General features: G+C 40.4%; 2 protein-coding genes across 11 annotated transcripts in view; both read right to left on the bottom strand.

Moving 5' to 3' along the window:
• The window catches only part of LOC124872494 (huntingtin-interacting protein 1-related protein-like), a 29,745-nt gene extending 18,087 nt beyond the window's left edge, over positions 1-11,658 (bottom strand). The window contains exons 1-16 of the mRNA XM_047372576.1: positions 11,426-11,658; positions 10,527-10,590; positions 8,185-8,327; positions 8,031-8,087; positions 7,836-7,916; positions 6,397-6,473; positions 6,179-6,240; positions 4,644-4,784; positions 4,502-4,559; positions 4,305-4,380; positions 4,064-4,201; positions 3,868-3,990; positions 827-1,010; positions 647-735; positions 440-556; positions 242-340 (exon numbers count right to left, since the gene is read on the bottom strand). Of these exons, the coding sequence (XP_047228532.1) occupies positions 242-340; positions 440-556; positions 647-735; positions 827-1,010; positions 3,868-3,990; positions 4,064-4,201; positions 4,305-4,380; positions 4,502-4,559; positions 4,644-4,784; positions 6,179-6,240; positions 6,397-6,473; positions 7,836-7,916; positions 8,031-8,087; positions 8,185-8,327; positions 10,527-10,590; positions 11,426-11,506 (1,590 nt within the window). The 5' untranslated portion in view covers positions 11,507-11,658. The remainder of the gene's footprint in view (positions 1-241; positions 341-439; positions 557-646; positions 736-826; positions 1,011-3,867; positions 3,991-4,063; positions 4,202-4,304; positions 4,381-4,501; positions 4,560-4,643; positions 4,785-6,178; positions 6,241-6,396; positions 6,474-7,835; positions 7,917-8,030; positions 8,088-8,184; positions 8,328-10,526; positions 10,591-11,425) is intronic.
• A 43-nt stretch (positions 11,659-11,701) lies between these two features.
• On the bottom strand, positions 11,702-21,962 carry ccdc62 (coiled-coil domain containing 62). 10 transcript variants are annotated; one of them, XM_047372578.1, is made up of 14 exons: positions 21,790-21,960; positions 21,527-21,705; positions 21,372-21,412; positions 21,103-21,231; positions 20,503-20,695; positions 19,925-20,091; positions 17,495-17,596; positions 17,231-17,402; positions 15,777-15,878; positions 14,986-15,074; positions 13,980-14,080; positions 13,553-13,697; positions 12,429-12,632; positions 11,702-12,283 (listed from the first exon to the last, which is right to left on the bottom strand). In XM_047372578.1, the coding sequence occupies exons 2-14, from the start codon at positions 21,600-21,602 to the stop codon at positions 12,206-12,208; spliced, it is 1,599 nt and encodes a 532-aa protein (XP_047228534.1). In that variant the 5' UTR covers positions 21,603-21,705; positions 21,790-21,960; the 3' UTR covers positions 11,702-12,205. The 10 variants fall into 10 exon arrangements, 5 of the variants coding, with proteins under 5 accessions (XP_047228534.1, XP_047228533.1, XP_047228535.1 ...); XR_007039299.1 differs by having other exon boundaries at positions 12,429-12,517; positions 21,527-21,962; XM_047372577.1 differs by having other exon boundaries at positions 21,527-21,960.
• Positions 21,963-22,413: the final 451 nt, after the last annotated feature.

Genomic DNA, 22,413 nt, shown 5'->3' with positions numbered 1-22,413 from the left:
TAGCATAAAAGATTGCCTCAAAGTATTTTGTTGAAAAGCTAAATAAAAATACTAAAATGAGTAATTTTTAATACTTCCTTTGATTAAGAAAATTTAAAAACAGTACAAGGTGCAACATTTTATAGATAAAAAAAAATAATGTTTCACAAATTGTTATGAAAACACCTTGAAGCTGGCTGCCAGGTTGGGCTTGATGTGACACAGGAGGGTTTGGTGAAAAGCAAAAACTTTACAGTACTACCTTCTCCTTGTTCTCCAAAATGCTGCGGAGCAGGGCCATCTCTGCTCTCTGCTCCAGCAGTTCTTTATTCAGGCGCTCAACCTCCTGCTGCTGACTCATCTGTGTGTTAGAGAACAAAGTCTTTAGTTCAAAACACTAAAGGCTGTGTTCAGGCTATCTTTTTAGGAGCAGTAGGGTCATGGTATGAAATGCTCTCACCGCAGTTCTTTTCTCATGTCGCAGATTTTCCACTTCGCTCTCCAGCTGCTGCTTGGCTCTCAGTAAATCATCTTGCACTTGCTTTGTACTTGACAGCCTCTTAACAGTTTCTGCATTCTGCAGCAGAACACAAAGAACCGTAGAAAGAACCGTACGTAACAATCAGAACAAGAGTCTGAAAGTAAAACTGAAAAACCATTCATTTACCTTCTTCATTAAATCGGCGTGGCTCGTAACCAGCTCTGCGTGTCTCTCTTTCAGCTGTGTAAATCGAACCTGTGCAGCCTGAGCTCTGGCTGTTCAGAGATAAAAGGAAAAAGAAGAGTTTCAGTGATGTTCAGCTGTTTCTGTACAGCTGGTTTACGCACAAAAATACCGTCGACTCACTGTCTGCTTCCTTGTATCCGATCTGAGCTCCAACATTGGCCACGTTAGTGGTGCGTAAAGCCTCCACTTCCATCCGCAGGTGTTCGTTTTCAACCAGAGCGACCTGTTTGTGGGTGCGTTGCTCTTCAACCTCTGCTTCCAGATGGTTCACTTGAGCTTTTAACTCAATCATACATTTCTGAGCCTGTAGAAAACAGGAAAATGCATAATTATACACTGGAAAACCACATACAGTGCCTTGTCTTCTTTTTTGAGCCTCTTTTTGCATATCTTCCAAATTCTGAGTTATGGATTTGGTCAGCTGGTCTCTCAATGCAATTGATCAAATTTTCTCGAGGAGAAGACAGGGTGGAGGAGAGCCCAACTTGTCCGGGCTGGACGTTTTTCTCTGGATACACAATGGACTCCTGGCAGACGTGGAGGATTGTGTGTTTGTCGATAATGTCAGTCGAGGATGTGGAAGATATGTATATAATTGGATGTTTGATATCAGGATTTCTGCTTTTTGGAGTCAGCGGTTACTTGGCATATCGAGAAATTCGGAGAATGTCAGCAGCTGTTCTGGCCATTGTAAGGCTGCCTGGCATGTGTGATGGGATCTTCAGAGCGATCAACACTCAGACTGAGATGTTACGTGAGCTGAATCGCAGACTGGATGTGATCCTTACACAGGATCGCAGGCAGGTTGCGGTTCCTGGACTCAGGGGTGAAATGGGATAAATCTTGGAGAAAGTTGTTCGCTCGGATCTGGCGAAAGACCAGTAATTTGGCTGTTTGGATTCGCCTTTGAGAAGCACCAGCGAGACTCTCAAGGCTGATGGAAAATTAAGAGTCAGTCTAACCCAAATAATTATTGTTTTTCTGAATCTGGCTCCCCTGCACGGCCTTGATGGCTGGCTATCTTCAACTTCTCCTGGAAGTTATGTAAACATGACGCTCTGCTCCCTCTTCCCCCTCCCTTCCCCGAGGACATCTGTGGACCTGCTCAGAACATTGTGGCTGGTTGATGAACATTCCAACATACCATCAAGGACAATGGCCTCTGGGATAGTGCTTCATGGACTCACTTGCACACACACACACATGCTCAAGATAAACATATGCACCCCTCACACCACCTTCACCATTCCCAGCATGATGTTGTTTTGTAAATTTGTTGCTTCTTTGTTCTGAGGTTTTTTGCAATCTCAAACTGTATCCTGCTAAGGATAAAGTGTGAAATATGATTTTTTTCCTCTACTTTCCTAATGTGGCCTCTTTTCTCATCTAACAAGGGCAGCGCCTGTGAGTGGGCAGCAAAGCCTCGGTGACCCGTCCCCCCGTTGTCTTGTGTCATGATGTCTGTTTGGATGGGTTGTACTGGAATTCTAATTTCCCCTCAGGGATCAATAAAGTATCTTTGAATTTGAATTGAATTGAATTGAATTGCAAAGCATTCTCACTCTGGAATGTTTTCTGTCATGTTACAACCACAATTTTGTGGTGAAAGACCAACACAAAGTAATGCAGAATTGTGAAAAGACTGACAAACATCAAATTCAGCCCCTAGAATTAATACCTTGTAGAACCACATTTTTATGTGGGGTATGTCTTTACCAACGTCACAGATCTAGTGACTGAAATATTGTCAATTTCAGACAGCATCTGTGAACATCAGTTTTCTAGTCTTTCCACCAATCCTCTATTATATTTAACTTCTGGCTTTAGGCCATTCATACAGAAAGAGGCTTTGATCTAAACCATTGTGGCTCTGGCTGAATGGTTATGGTTGCTGCCCTGCCAGAAAGGGAACCCCCACCCCACTCTCAAGTCTTGTGCAACATCTAATAAAGCTGGCCAAGTTCATCTGAATTGAACCCTGCATACACAAGGCAATCCAAAGTGGTTTACAGAAAATCAAAGAAAGACATTAACTTTGCTTAAAACAGAGCTTAATATGGCAAACACCTAAAAGCTATGCCAAAAAAAAAAAAGCAAATTCAATCTTCAAACTTACGCTTTTATCACTCTTAAATGATCATGCAAACAGTTCATTATTTAGATCCTTTGACTTAAAGTTGTAGCAAACAATTGTGTTTTCAGTCTAGATTTAAAGGAGCCAATATCCTTTGCTCATCTCAGGTTTTCTGGGAGTTTGTTCCAGAGCTGGGGAGCATAGAAACTAAATGCCGCCTCGCTTTGTTTAGTTCTCGTCTTGAGAACCTCTAGTAAGCCAGTCTCTGATGACCAGGGCAGTTTAAAGTTTTGTATTTAGTCCCATTCATCTGCCCATCATCTTTTACGTCCCTGCTGGAGAAAAGCCTCCCCACATCATGATGCTTCCACCACCGTGTTTTAAATCGGGGATGCCATGTTTAGGGTGAGGTGCAGTGTTAGTCTTGCATTTTTTCATCTTCATCCAGATGTTTGATATGTCTCCTACATGGCTTGTGGCAAACGGCGAACTGGACTTCTTATGGCTTTCTTCTTGCTACTCTTTTATAAAGGCTATATTTGCAGACGGCATGGCTAAAGGTTGTCAATAGATTCTCACGGCTGAGCTGTGAATCTCTGCTGCCCCTCCAGAGTTACCATGGACCTCTTGGCTGTTTTACTGATCAATGCTCTCAGTTTTGTTGGACCATCGTGTCTTAGCAGATTAGTAGTTGTACTACATAGATGATGGATTGAACTGAGGTCTGTAAGATGTTTAAAGCTTTGGGTATTTTCTTATAACCTAATTGATTTAAACTTCTCCTCAGCTTTATCCTTGACCTGTCTGCTATGTTCTTCATTCTTCATAATGCTGTTTGTTTACCATACCATTTTCCTTTTCCTTGCACTTAACAATTAGGCACTACTGTGTGTTAGTCTATTAGATTAAATGGCAATAAAGTAAACTGAAGTTTATGGCTGACACACAAGAAAATGGTAAAGGTTAATTCACAATAAGTTAATATTAGCTTGATATCCATACTGTGCTGAGTTTTGGCCATTTGTGGTATCAAACTGAAGAAAGAAAGTAAACCGGCACTCACAAAGAAAGATGAAACTCTCCCTACCTCACTCTTGATGAGCTCTATCTCTGGTTTCAGCGCCTCAAGTTCGCTCTTATAGCCATCGCTTTCGGTTTCTCTGTGGTCCAGAGACGCCTCAGGTCCACCCATCTGGCTGAGCAAATAGTACTGCACGATAAAGAGCCACATTTTAGCACACTTTACAGGAAAACTGGTTCTTCTGAGTAATATCAGAGCGCACCTGTGGCATCTGAGTCGCTTCTCTAAACTCTGGCTGCACGTCCACTTCGTCCTCCTCTGGGCGATCCTCGCCTGGCATAAACACCACTGGCTTTTTATACTCAGCCAAAGCAGCAGCTCGGAGGAAGTTTGGAGGAGCCTGGGGAGTGGGAATACATTATTTCCTGACTTAAAACCTGTAAAATGATAGTATTAGTAGTGCATATGGGAATAACCAGCCAATCTCCAGCCTTGTGACTTACATCTGGGAGATCTGGGATCTGGATGATACTTTTAAAGAACTCAATTTCTCTGGCTCTGTTGTAGAACTGTGTGAGGCTGGGAAACAAACAAAAAAAAACATGAAAATAAAAGATAATTTGGAAAAACAGACTGCATTGTCCTGGCTGTTTAAATGCATAATGAGTAATTAATATCTCTAATAAACCAGGAAACCAACCTCATGAACAGGTCACGGAATCTCTCTCTATGTCCGAGAAGTACATCCGGGGAGATACCTGTGAAGCGGAGATTTTTGATAGGGTTACAGCTGAATCTGATTCTATAGTTCGATAAGGTAAGAACAAGAGCTTGCCACTCACGGCTGTGCAGTTTGAACAGCAATCTGACAGAGAAGTGGTAGAGGAAACTGCAGTCCAGTATGAGGGGGATGAGAGGGGTCAGTCTGCACTGTCCGGCTGGGGTTGTGGATTTGGCCCCGTTGGCATCCATCTGACGCAGAACTTTAAACATGTAGAACACAACAACAAATCTTTGTTGCATTATGTTTTATGTTGTTTCAAATGTTTTCATGAACGTAAGACGGATCCTCCCATTATTATACATTATTCAAAATGATAATACGGAGAGGTCCTCTTTGCAGTATGTGACAAGCCATGTAAAGGACACAGCAAACATGTGGAAGAAAGTGGTCTGGTCATATGCGACCAAAATTAAACTGTCCGGCCTACATGCAAAATGTTCTGTGTGACAGAAAACCAACACTGCACTCTCAACACTTCATCCCCACTGTAAAGCATGGTGGTGACAACATCATGCTGTGGAGATACTTTTCTTCAGCAGCGAATGGTATTCTCAGGCAGGTCAGAATTTATGCGTAGATAGATGGATGTATTATTGTGTTTCCACTTTACAATTATGCAATACTTTGTGTTGGTCTATCTCATAAAATCTCAGTAAAATACATTGTAGCTGTAAAGTGACAGAATCCCTTTATATTTTAAACGCAACATTTGCTTGTGTAAACACAGGAATGGTTGAAGTGAACAAGTAATTCACAAAGCATGGTTTATATATTTAAATCAAATCATAAAACCACAGTGTAAACAGTGAAACGGTGAGAGCAGGGCTAAAACACTGATGATGTCAGAATTTATGGAAGAATTTTCATTTGAGAAGTTGCCTCAATGAAGGTTAAACTGAGATAAGTATGAATGTTGTACAGCTGGAATAACGTGCAACTTAAACGATGCATACTTTATTTGCAAAATATGGCTAGAAAATTGATAAAGTGCAATAAAAATTCTAATAAGCACCTTAACTCAATTAAAGACAGATTATTGTGTGTTCCCATCGGTGCTAGCATCTTATTGAAACCTGCAGCTTGACTGCTTGTCAAGTACAGACATTCCCCATGCACTGCAAAGCCTGACCTTGAAGCGTGAAAATGCAGGTTCTTTTGCTGAGGGTAAACAGGGCTCTCAGGTTGGTGTCTCAGCAGGAGGAGCTATGTTTAACATGTTTGATTGAAAACAGAAGATATTTAAACAGAAAATCTCGGTGAACATCTAATGCTGAGCAGGACCCACCACGCAAAAACGTGTTCTTTTGGAAATGGAGATGTTTCTCAAGCATCGACACTGAATGCCAGCTCCCTCTCAGCCCAGCTGAAAGCCACTCTCAGTAGAATATGGCGCAACACCCTCCTTTTTGGACAGCCTGCGATCTTCACTAGGTGGTAATGACAGCTACCGCAATTAATTCTAGGTTGATGAATCAATACATCTAAATGCACAAGGGATGAGTACATTTAGAAGTATTGGAACACAGTGTACTGCATTCCAAATATAACAATTATTTGTCTTTTTACACACAGTCCAATCAGTCTTAGTCTTACCCGTCTCAGCCATCTTCAGTCCAGCATCCAAGTATTCCAACAGCTCCTGAGTCATTTCCAACCTACAATGCATGAAACATGATGTTGATAGTAAGCTGCTGACTTAAGGTAATGGAAAGTACTTTTTTAGAAACACAAGTACAGTTAAATGAAAGATTACATCAGCAAGACAAGCAGATCCCATAAGCATTGAAGAGGTCAGGAGGAAGGAAACTTACACTTTGGTCATGTCAGTTCCTGCTTCTCTGTCCAAAGTCTCATCAGTAGCCTCTAGGTTACCTGGGATCACTTTGTGCTGTTGAGGATAGTCACACACATTACACAGTATGTTTCTTAATGTGTTTCTGACTTGTTAGATGTGCTATTTTATCTTACATGTGGCTTAAACTCTGCAGTTCCCTGTAGGAGGTAGTTCAGGTAGAGTAAAAACTATGTAATCTGGATAAATGGAAATTAAAGCACCCAGCCTAACTTTACAGAAAATGTTTAGAGGACAGAAATAATGAGCTCCAAGTGAACCACTTTTGGCCTGTAAGCTCTGCCTGCCTCTGAACCACCACCAAAAAAAGTACCGTCCAAAGGTCTCTGTGAACCAAATGTAGACCTTAACAGTTCCACTTCTTACAATTCTCTCTCTGGCACTGCCAGAGGGGAATATTAAAACAAATGGTTGTTTTTTGGGTGGAAAGGTCAAACTCAAACTGGTTGGTGGTTCCTGTCCTGGCACGGGGCTCTGAATGTCTCGGTGGGTTTCTCACTTGGACTTCAGAACCAAACTGTAAGCAGTATCAATAAATATTCTCAATGGATATATTGGTTTGCAGGTCCATGAAGGCAAGCAAACAAAATTAAGCTTTCAGAACCTCTAAATATTAGACTGAAGATTGACGCAGATCAGATTCTCTTTTGGGTGCTGAGTTTTTCAGTTGTCAGTTCACTCTCTTCTCTGCTGGTTCTGTGTCTCTTGTAGTCTGCCTCAGCGTTGAGCTCACAGCTCGGGGGGGGGGGTTAAGGAAAGCATTTGCTACATCTCATTAGATAGCAATGAAGAAGGATAGTTTCTGCAGTGTTTTTCACACCCTCACATTTCCAGGGAGACAGATTTTGCCAGCCAAGCAAGATAAAACATGCCACTAACTTCACCTGACATGCATAAAAAAAACACAGTGATTTCAATTTAATACTCTGAAATGCTTAACAGATCAGGAATTGATTATGAGTCCTTTGAAAAGCTTACTAAACTAGAACAATAAGATAATTTACTTTGTAGAGCATTATCGGAGATGTACTGACAGGATTAAAAACAACACTTTCATAACAGCTTCGGGGTCGTAAACATTGCATTTGAGGATGGTTTAAAAATCATCAGCTCCCCAATAAAATATCATTTTGGCTCTAATGTCATAATGAAGATGTTAGAGTTAGGGTTAGAGTCTTGGTGGAGTGGAAATTTTCTTCTGCTAAATTACCAGCAGAAGCATTTTAATGCCTTTATCTTAGAATATTTTGTGTTTAAGTTTTCCCTTTTGATGCTGCTTACTTTACAATGTTTTTAGTTCTAAAGCATAACAGAATCAATCACACAGATGCACATGTGCAAACCGACACTCTCAGTGTGAGCAGGAGGGAATTTACAGATAGAAGAGAGATATATTACCTTTGCATGAAACTCCATTTTGAGGTGGAGGTATTTAGCTGACAAGGCAACAATGTGACCATATCGATCATGCAGGTTTCCCTGGAAAAACAAAAACAATAGCTTAGAAGTTTGGTAACTTTACTTATATAAGCCTTACCAGGTTATTAAAAGAACAAAATTTAGGTTTGTATCTTTCCAATGATGGCCACTCACCCATAGGGCTCCCATGTCTCTTATACTGCGGCTGTGTCTGTGAGAATCTGTAACAACCTGCGGATCAGAAGAAGAGGGATGAGGATAAACATCATAATTGTAAACAGGAAGTCACACTGAGTGGTGGAGGGAGCAAATGTAGCCTTTAACTTACATTTCTGTGGCCCTCCCTGAGCATTTTGTGCAGCAGATAGCAGACCTTCCAGCTGACCATGGAGTTGCTGGACAGAGGCAGGTTCAAGATGTAGGACCAGAAGGTGGTGGCTCCACCCTCCTTGTGACTTCCAAGAATTATATCTTGACAGCTGTTAGGGAAACTCCCGAGCACAAGATGAACTAGAAGAAAGACTTTGCACAGGTTCCACTGACTAGGTAATGACTAAACTCTACTAAAATTTTATTTCTAAAAGAAAAATCTTCATTATTACTTTTAGATCTACATTAACCAAGTCACATAAAACTCCAAGGCTTTAAAGGTGATAAGCTATAATAACTTAGGTAATTTAATATTTAACCGTGCAAGGTAAAAATGTCAAATTTAGATTATTTTTTCTTTTCACCTTTTGTCTTCAACTTAAACCGACTCAGCAGCAGATTGAATGTCTAATATTGCAAAACATAGAGAGGCATTTTTTTTCATCTCATCTCTTTTTGCACTTGAATGCATTGACTTTTATTCTATTTAACACTGTGTGTTTTAAATTCACAATTAACTTAAATGCGTGCATTCAATCTTGATTTTCAAAATTATCTGACTATTCCCTCCTCAGAAAAAGAAGAGTTCAAATAAACCTACCCACAATGACAGGTAATGTAAACAAGTAACAACTTTATGTGTACAGTGCTGTGAAAAAGTATTTTTCCTCCTCATAAATTTCTTCTGGTTTCGCTTCTTTGGATCATCAAATGAATTTTAATATCAGACTGAAAAAGGGTGATTAAATATTAAAAAACATAATCAAGAAGTATTGATTAACCAGTTAACTGAACTCAGATTTTCTAAAAACCTGAGTTCAATCTACACCCAAGACTGATTACTGTAGATCTGCAGAATAATAAAATGTAATACATAGAACTAAATATTATGAAGTAGGCTAAAATTGCTCATTAAGCAACACATAATGTTGTGAAGAACCTCCAGAACAACTGAGAAACAAAGCCAAGGACATCTTTAAGTCTGGAAAGGATAAACAAAGCCAATTCTAAGGTTTTGGGACTCCAGGGAACCACAGTGAGAGCAATTATCCACAAACTGAGAAAACACGGAGCAGTGGGTGAACCTTACAAGGGGTGGCTGGACTGCCAAGATTAATCTAAGAGTTCATTGAAGACTCGTTCAGGAGGTCACAGAGGAACCCAGAACAACAACTGAAGCACTGCAGACATCACTAAAAACGGCATTCATGAGAGAGATCTAAGGCACCCCCCCAAACAAAACTCACATTTGCCAAAATGTTGCTGTAAAACTAGCACAGCCTTTCAGAACATTATGCTAAAAGTCCAACATGGAGGTGGTAGTGGGATGATCTAAGCTGCTTTGTGCTTTAAGACCTGAATTACTTGCCTAACTATTTGAAACCATAAATTCTGCTCTGCTAGCACAACATCCTGAGAATGTCTGGCCATCAGTTTGTGACCTTAACGATCTAGTGCACTTGGGTTATGCAGCAGGAAAATTATTCAAAGTATGACCAGTTATTCCATCTCTGAATGGTTCAGAAGGACAAAAATAAGGCTTTAGTGTGGCCTAGTCAAACTCTGGACTTTAACCCAGTTGAGATGCTGCGGCCTGACCTTACACATACTGCTCATGCTTGCCAAAATAAAACAGCTTTGCAAATAGTGGACCAAAAAGACCTAAAGAGTCATTGTCAGTTATGGCAAAGCTTGATGGCAGTGGTTGCCGTCAAAGGTAACCAACCAGTTATTAGGTTTACGGGGTAATTTGTTTTTCACACAGGGTTGGTTTGAATGGCTGTTTTCCCTCACTAAATAAAATACTGATAGGAGAACTGCTGTGTTATTATTTTTGCCTGATATCAAAATAGTTTGATGATCAGAAATATTTCAGTATGAAAAACAGAGGAACTCTTTAAGGTTGCAATTACTTTTTCACAGCTCTGCGTGTACTGTATGTATATTTTATCTTTAAAGCCCTCCAAAACTTTTGTTTTTTAGATTATTTAATCAAATGTGTAGCAAACATAGCCTTTTGCATTAAATGTTTTTGAAAAGTTTTTACCAGAAACCTAGTATAAGTATAGTATAGTAAAAGCATAGTAATTTATGTAGAAATGCAAAAGAAAACTTTTTTTTTTTTTTACACTAGAAAGCCATTATTATTTTACTCCAAAACGCTGTTAGCATTATGCTAGCATGTTAGAAGTGTAGGACTAAGACATATTTTTCCTGGCTGTGCCATTTCTTATTTATTAAGTTAAAAACCAGGATATTATTATTTTTTAAGAAAGTGCAAAGTACATTTTTAAAGGATACTGCGCACATATTTCTCTTTAGGTGGAACTTCAGCTGAGGTGGCAATTTTGCTTATGCTTTGAAGCTAAAAGAAATGACAAAAGTAAAGCATTTAAAACTTGGTGCTTCACTACAAACCAACACTAAGTACAACTTATAGAAATAATAAAAAAAAGAAAACTATGCATCTTAAACAGAAGACAATATTGGACCATGAATCAGCAACAATAACCTTCCCATGTGAAACACCAACTGAAAAAAAAACATTATGTGTATCTGATCAGGATGACTGTGAGGGTAAATTTATGTTTAAGAAAATTTAATAAAATGGCATTTATCTGAGCCACTAGTTTTTATTTTTAGATTAACATGTCGTCAGTCTAGTTGGCAGCGAGAATCACATACGAAGGTAGTTGTTTTAGACAAGGTACTAACTCTGTCACCTAGTCAAAATATTCACATAGATCCCTCTAAAGAACCATCTAACACAAACATGATGATGGATTAAAAGTTTATAAAAAGTATTGGCTAGAATCACTATGGCCTTTTATAGATTGGAGTGGTCTTAACATGACAGAACCTTTGTCTTGGCCCCGTTGTGACTAGCTGTTAGCTTCTGGGAAAAAATAGTCTGCATTTATAGAACATCTAAGTGATGTAATATACTACAGGTAAGATATTGACTGCCTATAACCATACAATATAACCCAACTTAAAAAGCACTAAACTAGCCCTTTAATGTTTCAAAGTAAAGTGTTTTACTTTTTAAGTTAGGTTAGCTTTTAGTTGTAGAACATACATTCTGAGGCAGCAACCAAAGGATATTGTGACAACACACTAAGCTGTAGCCAAACCACATTTGGGAAAATAAAATGACTCAAACAGAAACGCTGCCTTGATGTGAAGCAATTAATACTCACCTGCTGTTTGCCAAACTGTTCTTTCTCTGCAGCCAAGGCCTTCTCTGTTTTATTATCATTTTTAGTCTTCGTTTTGCTCATTTTGTCCCCTTAAAGTTGGACGAATAAATCCAAGGTGTTTATACTTCTAAATCCAGCTCTTCATCCAAGTTTTCCTCACTGCTAAAAAAATGCTATAAAGCTGTAAAGTGGGAAAACATTTCTTCAGAACAAAAAGCAACCACACCATTAAAAGAGATGAACCTAAACTATTACTGAAAGAAAGAACCAGGGATATGGAGTGCACAAGAAAAGTCTTTATATAAAAGTAGTGTCAGATCATCCAAGCTACAAGACAGAAAAGCAAGTCAGAGCTTTAGATATTTCCTCTGCGTCACCATGTGAAGGCAGTGAAACTGGAAAGACCGCACAAGGACACACCAGTCATCAGCCCAGTAGGACTGGTTTCACGTCTCTCCCACTTCACTCAATATGTTGTGCAGAAAATGGTGTTAAGCTTAAAAAAAATAACACTGAATGGTAATCCACATCAGATTAACAGATACCAAATATACCAAAGAAATACCAAAAATAATACAATATAAAACAATACTGAGGTCATAAAAATGTTCCAGAGTTTGTTTTTTAATCATTTCATTTTTTTCTTGAGGTAAAAGGAGTTTCTCCTTTAGCGTGAGCACCTTCAGATAAAATAAAAACTGTGTTTTCCACAGTGCTTTATAATTCAATCCAATTCAATTCAATTCAATTCAACATCATTAGAGAAAATCCAGTCTGTAGTCAAATCAAGCTGTCCACATTGCTGTCTTGCTGGCTGGCATTGTGGTGGAGGCAGGCTTTGGGTGGAGTATCATTGGTCTGTAAGAAAAAAAAAAAAAACAACCTCAAAGCTGTTACATTTTTACACACCCAGACTTAAAGATTTTTACCTCCTTGCTGCCACACCCCGCCATGAATACAAATGAGACATATTATAATGCTCTACATGAAACTGTCGTTGTACCTTGAGTATCGTGGTATTTGGGTGGTGGTGGGCTGTTTGGCACTCATACATGTACAGTGGTTCAGAGGTCCTGCTGTTCACAATATGACCTGCAGGTTGTAAAGCGCCATGATGTCTTAAACTGCTGCTCTCAGAAGCTTCTTGAAGCAACCTGGACTTGCCCAAAACCTGCTGTAGAGAACATGCTGACAGTTGATCTGCAACCTGATGAGATCCAGACAGGAGACTCTATTATGAGCTGTGAAATAAGCACGCCAAATGTTCCAGTATACCACTTTGTTTTATGTTAAGTTTAAACCCCATGACCTTTTTGATCTTTCACCAGTTACCTGGCTCCTGGTGTGCCTGTGGTGTAGTGTTAGTTTTCAACCACGCATGGCTTTTTCTTGGTAGGATAAAAAGGATTTTTTGGTCTTTCTTCAATGGCCTAGTTCTTGCCACTCTTACATAGAGGCCAGATGTTTTGTGCATAGCTTACAGTTGTCTTGTCAGCAGATTCTCCCATATGAGCTTTGGATCTCTACAGCTCCTCCAGAGATACTATAGACCTCCAGGTTTTATTCTCTTAACAATGCTTACTCTGCCTTCTGAGTTTGCACTGGTTTTATTCTATCACATAAAACACCAACAATGTGACAAAATGCCAAAAAAGCTCAATGTGCTGGAAGCCTCATGTCCCACAAATGTACAAATGCACTCTACGACAGCCTGAAAATAAATCAGGCTTCTATAAAGTCAGCAGATGGTTTGATGAGCATAAACAGTGAAAGTAAAATCTGAATATGCAAAACCATCAGGTAACCAGCGGTAACTTCCAGAAGTCATTGCCTTTGGCTGTGCAAATGTTTAGATAAGATTTTAAGGCGCTTGAGGGCTTGGCTCATTACCTTTGGGGAAACATGGGGTAACTGGTACTTCCCATTTGTGGTCCTCATACCAACCATTCATTTGTACAGATTTTACAAAACATACTAAACCCAAACATTCATGTAAGAATGAACAAAAGAAGGGTAAACTGGACAGTGAGAAAAGTAATACTACAAAACTAGGTGTGGATTAAAGGATGGCTTGAGTGAAGAAGAGTGTTGCCGTTTATCAAAACCACTTTAGTAAAAATATCTCACATCTCTCATGCTTGCTGACAAGCCTTCAATTTTGCTGTTGGCTGCCCCAGATGCTTGAACTTCAGCTGCTGGTAGATATTCAAGATCAGGTCTCAGGTTTTTGGTAGACTGAACATCCACACAGTTCAACAGCCGATCATCCTTGCTGGGACATAAAACGCAACAGGCTCATTAATGACTTTTCAGACCTGCAGGATTCAATGCTCCATCACATGTAATCTAATGTTTCTAACCTCATCATATATTTAGTAATGCTTTTTCTCATTTCCTAGCAGATCAAAACCTTATCTTCACGAGCTCAGCTGTGTTTATTTACCTGTGACCAATTTAGCCTGACACTGGACTTGGGAACAAAAAGGAATTATTATTTTTTGGTCCTGGAAGTGTGAGGGAGCATCCCTCCGAAAGAAACTGATAGCCTTTTTACCCTCCAAGTAAACCCTGATGCGGTTTTTCCCTCAGAGCTCTCTGTGTGCTTTCTTGGTTCAGTCGGAGCAGCTGCAGGTCGTTCCTCTGGTTCTCACACACCTGGAAAACGCACACAAGCAGAAAAGGTTTTGCTGCTTCTTGTTGCTATTGTGATGAACAATGAAACATTTTCCTACTGTCAGGGTTTCTACATATTCATGTCAAAATTCCATTTTTCTCCAGACTCAAATGGGAGTTTATATTTTAATCTTTTAAAGATCAATCACTAAAGATTCAACATTTATATAAATATCTGAAACACACAAACAAATGGGAGGAGGGACAGACAGATGAAAGGATGGATGGATGAATTGAAAGGAAGGGAAAATGGACAGATAGTTGGACAGATGGACAGACAAAAGCAGTGATGGATAGATGGATTAAAAGATTTTTTTCAATAGGAAAGGGAATAAAGTTTAAAATTACAAATCTTTTTCATACTCTTTTTTTTTTTTTTTTTTTCAGTCCTGAGAATTTGTATCAAATTCCAGACTTTTCCAGACTGAAACCTGTTTATAGTAACAGTGGTAAAAAGAACAGTTTATGCTGGTTGGAAAATAACACCAGTATCATCCAATGATGTGTTACCATGGCAAAACCACGAGACAAAAATGGACCTTTGTGATCTAAATGCAACTTTAAAGAACATTTGTAGACTTTGAAACATACATTATTTAAATAAAATGAATCGATAATAATTTAACCTAAGAAAATCCCACTGTCAGAGGAAGGAAATAGGGGCTTTGATCTGTGTAACCACTGTCCACGACTATAAACCAGAGTCACTGTGGGAGGGAGGAAACTGCAGAAACACACTAAGGCATGCAGACAAACAGGAAAATACCCTCCATCCCCGAACACAAATGGAGCAGGAGGAACGAGGAAAGACATTAACCAACTTCAGGGATTTGTTTGTGTGTGGATTGATGGAGTGCTTTTGTGGCTCTGCTATGTTAACACCATACCTGTTGCAGGCAGAGCAGCTCAGACATGATGCGTTCCTGCTTGGAGCGAGACAGCTCCAGCAGCTCATCCTTCCAGCTCTCGCCCTCCCCTGTTAACAGGGAAGATTAGCAGGTTTTGACTTTATCTGACAATCTGAGGTATCTGAAACGGCTGCTGCAGATTGAAACCAAAACCGTCAGAGACTGCAGAGATATAACAGACCTGCTGGACACAGACTGTAGACAAGCTAGAGGAATTTTATTTCAGTGCTAAAAAGACCAGTTTACAGTGCCGGTATTTTTTTTTTTGATTGACCAACAAGCAGTAGTGAATAACGGAAGAAATGGAAGAAAAATAATCCACAGAAAATGAAAATCTGGAAAAAAAAAAAAACGAAATAAAATGTAAAAATGTCTATATAAGAGCGTTAACAGATTTCATTCCTTATAATATCCCCTCCCCCCAAGAAAGCAAAACAGGTGTCATTTTAAAACATACACCTAACACTTAAAAAATGTTTGGTGTAAATTGAAGAGAACGGATTATAAAACAAACAGAACTTTACAAATTAGACCAGAATATTGGATATATCAGAAAATAAACAGCTGAATTACTGTTAGGTTTTAAGCTAATATATTCGGTGCCAACGTCAGAATAATAAAATGATGTGATTATGTTTAGAATTTAAATAACGGCAGAAATAAATAACACTGAAATGAGGCACCCCAAGAACATTACCTTTAGATCAACAGCATCTGCTAAACAAAACGAATTTGAAAATGAAGACGTAGAAACAATCAAACGGACGTACCTGTCAGGGCCAGATCTGTGTGAAGCAGCTGGAGCTCCTGTTTCAGACGGATGATCTCCTCCCTCCGTGTGCTGCTTTGAGTCACGTGCTGCTGCAGCTCCGCTACAAACACAGCGTGACGCAGAGTGAATTGTGTCAACATTCAGCACATTTTTATTTCTTTTGGAAGGAAGATAACATCTTTGACCATTGAACTCATTTTAACACATTTTTGGTTCACTACCTAACCTTTTGTTTGATAAAAAAAAATAAAAATTCTTTAGCCACTTAAGATAGACCTGTGGATCATTAAAGCATAAAGGGTAGATGGCTCAAGGAATAAGCCTGTGTCCACACATACCTGCTAACTTAGCCAAGAAACAGCTTTAGATTATATTCTGGAGTACTTTCTCAGTATATTGGCTCCTATTTCTTTAATGTTCAGATAACTTGATGTCAGTAAAGTCACAGCAGCAGCACAGGCGAAGCTGCGAAAGAGTCCAGATGAAATTGTTTTATAAAATCTAATTAACACATTGACAGACATGCTTGAAATCATTGTCCTCATGCAGAGAAGCAAAGATGAATCACCCAAAGATCCAAATATGCTCATTATTTTCTTTATTGGCTCTGATCAGGGATTCTTATTCTCCTATTTATTAAATACATCACCACAAAGAACTCGCACCATTTTCTGTCCATAAACAGATCAACAAAGAGCATGTTCTCTGATACACTTCATTTTGAGTTTAGCAAAAATTGCATAGAGGTGGATTAAAAACTAATGCTTTTATTAAAGCAACTGCAGCAGATTTCTTCTCTTTAAAACTGGAATCGGTCAAAATCGGAACAGGTAAGTCGGATCTCAAAGAAAACCAGAAATCATCATCAGGAACAGCCAGATTGGTGCACCTCTATCTCCTTGTGTTAGCAATAGTTACCTATAAATTCCTTTGCAGCCAATTAAACTCACATGGAAGGAAACTCCTGCAAAGGATTAGCAAGTGTCAGGAGTCAGGACCATCTCCTACTGAGGGGTATGCTACAGACCGGTTTTACCACCAGTGCAAAACTTGCACAACGCCAGCAGCACCTCATTGTGAGTGCCTCTTTTACACAAAGGTGTGAAGACCTTCTGGACAACGACCTAGTGTCAAGAAGAGCAGCAGAGACGCCTGTTCTGCAGAAGAAGAACATCAGGGACTAAGAGAAATTCTGTAGGAAGTACAAGGATGGACAGCAGAAGACTGGAGCAAAGTTAATTTTTCTGTAACTTCCTTCCTACTGTTTTAGCATCTAGAAACTTATTTGTCAAGAGATGAAAAAGATTAGAGCTACCATCAGTCCTACTGATTGACAGCAGTGAGGAATCCTGATACAATCCTTATATGGAGTTGCTTCTTATGCATGGAAAATCAATATGAGTAAATGAGAAAAGCCTCCTGTAACAACTGAATGAAGCTGTAATTTGTTACCTCTGAGCTGAGAGACCTCACGCTTAGCGTCTTTGTAACAACGCTTCATTTCCTCAGAGTCTCTCAGGAGCTTGTTCTCCTGCGATCTACTCTCTGCCAGCAACCTCTCCAGGTCTTGAAGCCTCCCTGACAGCTCCAGAATATGACTAGAGGCTTCGCTCACATCTTTGTCCTAACAGTGACAAACATAAAGTGGTAATGACATCACAGGGTTTGTATATTTTTTTAATGTGTAATGAATATTGGTAGGTTTGAGTAATTTACTTTTAGCTTGAGCATTGAACTCAGTTCTTCCTCTCTGACCTGCAGAGAGCCAACTTGTGTGGACAGGGCCATAACAGTGGAGCTGAGGCTCTGGTTCTTTGCCTGTAAGATAACACAGACACTTAGAAACAGACTTTCAGGCCTAATTGCAGAAGAGCTACAGCAGCAGCAAGTTTAAGTTAGTACATTTAAGCAACTTGTCTCTATTTAGCAGGAAAAGGGAACACGCAAAATCAAGGATCCCAGGAGGATGTTTTCTAAAGCTGGGGACTCACTACCCAACTTTCACAGTCGTCACCTATTTAGGTTTTGTCGTGTCCCATCCTCTATTTTTCATTGGCTGTCAGCAACAGGCATCTGCAGGATGTTCGTGATCAGTTCACACTATCTGTCTTCACACTATCCATCTCAAAAAATGTAAACATGTTTGTTTGACTCCAACTGAGATCAGGTCCTTTCACTTCCCCTCACACTGTAACTAGTGTAGACTGACGCAGATATTCCCTGCCTGGGAATCAGAGGTAAAGTCAAAAAGTGGTGTAATGTGGCCCCAGCTAAGTCAAAATACAATAGTTTTCCAAACTCAAATGGTTCATTACAAAATATGAAGGTCCACCAGTGGATAGGCTTGAAATATGTGACCTGCAAATACAACAAACTGGATGGATGAATGGATGGATGGACGGGTGGATGGATGGTGGACGGACGGACGGACGGATGGATTAGTGGGTGGATGGATGGATGGATGGATGGTGGATGGATGGAAGGTGGATGGATGGTGGACGGACGGACGGGTGGACGGACGGATGGATTAGTGGGTGGATGGATGGATGGATGGATGGATGGTGGATGGATGGAAGGTGGATGGATGGATGGATGGATGGATGGATGGATGAATGGGTGGATGGATGGACGGGTGGATGGATGGTGGACGGACGGATGGATTAGTGGGTGGATGGATGGATGGATGGAGGGAATGGATGGATGGATGGATGGTGGATGGATGGATGGTGGATGGATTAGTGGATGGATGGTTGGATTAGTGGGTGGATGGATGGATGGATGGATGGATGGATGGATGGTGGATGGATGAATGGATGGTGGATGGATGGATGAATGAATGAATGAATGGATGGATGGATGAATGGATGGTTGAATGGATGGTGGATGGATGGATGGATGAATGAATGAATGAATGGATGGATGGATGAATGGATGGTTGAATGGATGGTGGATGGATGGATGGATGAATGAATGAATGAATGGATGGATGGATGAATGGATGGTTGAATGGATGGTGGATGGATGAATGGATGGTGGATGGATGGATGAATGAATGAATGAATGGATGGATGGATGAATGGATGGTTGAATGGATGGTGGATGGATGGATGGATGGATGGATGAATGAATGAATGAATGAATGGATGGATGGATGAATGGATGGTTGAATGGATGGTGGATGGATGAATGGATGGTGGATGGATGGATGAATGAATGAATGAATGGATGGATGAATGGATGGTTGAATGGATGGTGGATGGATGGATGGATGAATGAATGAATGAATGGATGGATGGATGAATGGATGGTGGATGAATGGTGGATGGATGGATGGATGGTGGATGGATGGATGGATGGATGGATGGATGGATGGAGGGAATGGATGGATGGTGGATGGATGAATGGATGGTGGATGGATGGATGAATGAATGAATGGATGGATGGATGAATGGATGGTTGAATGGATGGTGGATGGATGGATGGATGAATGAATGAATGAATGGATGGATGGATGGATGGATGGTGGATGGATGAATGGATGGATGGATGAATGAATGGATGGATGGATGAATGGATGGTTGAATGGATGGTGGATGGATGGATGGATGAATGAATGGATGGATGGATGAATGGATGGTGGATGGATGGATGAATGGTGGATGGTGGATGGATGGATGGATGGATGGATGGTGGATGAATGGATGGTTGAATGGATGGTGGATGGATGGATGGATGAATGAATGGATGGATGGATGAATGGTGGATGGTGGATGGATGGATGGATGGTGGATGAATGGATGGTTGAATGGATGGTGGATGGATGGATGGATGAATGAATGGATGGATGGATGAATGGATGGTTGAATGGATGGTGGATGGATGGATGGATGAATGAATGAATGAATGGATGGATGGATGTTGGATGGATGGATGGATGGTGGATGGATGAATGGATGGATGGATGGATGGTGGATGAATGGATGGTTGAATGGATGGTGGATGGATGGATGGATGAATGAATGGATGGATGGATGAATGGATGGTGGATGGATGGATGAATGGTGGATGGATGGATGGATGGTGGATGGATGGATGGATGGATGGATGGATGGATGGATGGATGGATGTTGGATGGAAGGTTGATACCTCGTAGTCCTGACACCTTTGATTGACCTGCTGCTGTTTCTTTTCCAGATCACAGAGCAGCAGCTTAGCTTCTCCGAGCTCCTTCTGCACCTCTTTCTCTTTGCTTTCCACAATCCACACGTGTTTAGTCAGGACTCTGATCACCTCATTACACCTCTGCAACTCCTCTGTGAGCACACACACACACACACACACACACACACACACAAGGAATTTGCAAAACACTATCAGGTGAGATGCCATTTAACAAATCTGCTGAGAAAACTTTGATTAATCATGAAAACCAATGTCAGGGCTCAAAGATTAACGCTTACTCAACACAATTTCTTATTCTGATGCCAGCATTTGGCTACAACTCTGAATTGTTCTGGTAGTGTTGTTGTCTCCCACCAGCTCCCTTGAAGGTTTCTCTTTGCGTTTACCTGCTTTCAAATAAGCTTAAATGTGTCTTTGTATAATTCAGTTTATTTGACCCTTCTCCTTTTTTTGTCAATTTACTAAAAAGAAGGGACAGGTTGGTACTGCATCAGTTAACAGCGTTCTAGTGTCGAAGGTAGAGATAAAGAGATGCTTCTCACCATCCAAACGAGCACACCTCTGCTCCAACATCAGTACACTCTGACGGTCTTGTTCCCAGGCCTGGTGCTGCTTATGATGGGAAGCGGACATGGTGTTCAGCTCCCCCTCTCTGTCCTTCAGTTCGGCCATCAGGAGCTGGAGCTCCCTTCTCTGCTTCTGGATGGTGGAGCTACTCAGGTCTTTTACAGGAAGCTACATAGAAAAACATCACAAGGGGATGTATGAAACTTAAGGAAGTGATCAGTTTTATAGTTTGTAAAGCAACACCATCTGCCCATCCATCTATCTATTCATTTGCCCACCAAATATACATCCATCTTTGCAGATCATTAATCCATCCATTCATGGGTTATCTTTGTATTTCTATGAGTAACTGTTATCTAATATCTAAACATCAATCAGCAGAAATCCTTTTTCAAAACATTACACAACAGGTCCGGCCTGGCTACATTAAGTTAAGAACCTCATTGATGGGTGTCTAGTAGACCAAAGTTCCAGCCACTACTAACACCTGGTTTACAAATAACTGTCATTCCCATCTTACACATTGATCAGGCGATGTGTAAAATGTGGACCGAGCAATCCAACTTTGACCTCACCTCAGCCTCCTGAACATTATGAGCACAGCAAGGATCTGCTGGAACTCCAGCAACACTTTGGACCCACTGTGACGTGCCTCTGGTTGGGCCACATGGTTGCATAGCCTCAAGTTGAGGAGCACCATCTTTCTGGAAAGCGATGGAACACAAAGTCCTTATGGCAATTATTATGAAATACAACCAAGGACTATAACTTTAAGTATTATTTGGACCTGGTAAGACAATTTGTACATTGTGAATATATAACGATCAGGGCAAGTATAGGTTACCTTTTTAATTGGAGTGCTGTGCCACAGTTTAGCTGAGCCATCTGAAACAAATACTGAAGGTTACATGGCTGAAAACCCCTCCCCCTTCAGTGACAAAACGCTGAGGTGGAGCTGCAAATGTTAAGGACAGGGATGGTGAAACATCAGCTATGTACCTTCTGAGCAGTGGGAGCAGGATGCTCTTGGAAAGGAACCGCCACTGGATGTAAACAGTCTCCTTCTGCCGTCCATTTTATCCCAGCTGTTTCCCGCTCCTCACGTCACATCCAACTTCAGCCAGTGTTTATTCTTCTGCAGCATCATTCCTGTTGTTGTGAGTTAGCTGGCGGCATGACTGGAAGGAAGACCTGACAGCTATAGGTTTGAAAGGCTAACAGTCAACCACCAATGAAGCAAAGTAGCTGTAAACTAGTCTAACCTTAAAGAAGGCTTCAGTTTCATAATAGGAAGATGTAGACGAGATATAAATATTGCTAATCCATAACAAAGTGATGTTATGTTGCTGCCTTCAGCTTCATAAAGAGTTTCACCAACTTTTGAGATGAATGACGTACAGATGTAGAGGCCCGACGTCATAAGCGGTCGTCTAACAAAAGGGCTTTTCAAAGTAATACAAATGAAATTTCAAAATAAAAGATATCAAAAATAATCTGAAATATGCTAAAACCCTGTGCGAGAATAACTGTCATCGACACCTATCAGTTTGCAAGAAGTTTCAAAGCCATTTTAAGGCCTTGGGCATCCAGCAAAGCACACTGAGAGCAATTATCCATAAATGAAGTAATGAAGAGACAGTGGTGAACTGTATCAAGACCTAAGAACAAGACCATCATATCCGCAGTCATACACGATAGCTGTACTGTGATGGACTGGGGTTTCTTTGTAACTTCAATATGTGAATGACTCGCTGAATTTGATTGAACAATGAATTCTGCCCTCTAGAAGAAAATACTGAAGGAGAATGTGCATCAGTTCATGGCCTTAAGGGTTATGTAGCACGCCAGAGATCCAACGGAACCCAGCAGCATCCCCATCTAAATCA

Source organism: Girardinichthys multiradiatus, chromosome 8, assembly GCF_021462225.1.
Source record: "Girardinichthys multiradiatus isolate DD_20200921_A chromosome 8, DD_fGirMul_XY1, whole genome shotgun sequence".
NCBI classification, from domain to species: domain Eukaryota; kingdom Metazoa; phylum Chordata; class Actinopteri; order Cyprinodontiformes; family Goodeidae; genus Girardinichthys; species Girardinichthys multiradiatus.
The sequence above is the reverse complement of the archived record's forward strand: the minus strand, read 5'-3'. Positions and strand labels throughout refer to the sequence as shown.

Bases quoted from the DNA above. Each gene is read 5' to 3' on its own strand.
- ccdc62 (XM_047372577.1), bottom strand. From the start codon at position 21,602: ATGGACGGCAGAAGGAGACTGTTTACATCCAGTGGCGGTTCCTTTCCA. The intron at 21,413-21,526 runs GTACATAGCTGA...TATTTGTTTCAG, and splicing joins CTGCTCCCACTGCTCAGAAG to ATGGCTCAGCTAAACTGTGG. The intron at 21,232-21,371 runs GTAACCTATACT...ATCGCTTTCCAG, and splicing joins ACAGCACTCCAATTAAAAAG to AAAGATGGTGCTCCTCAACT.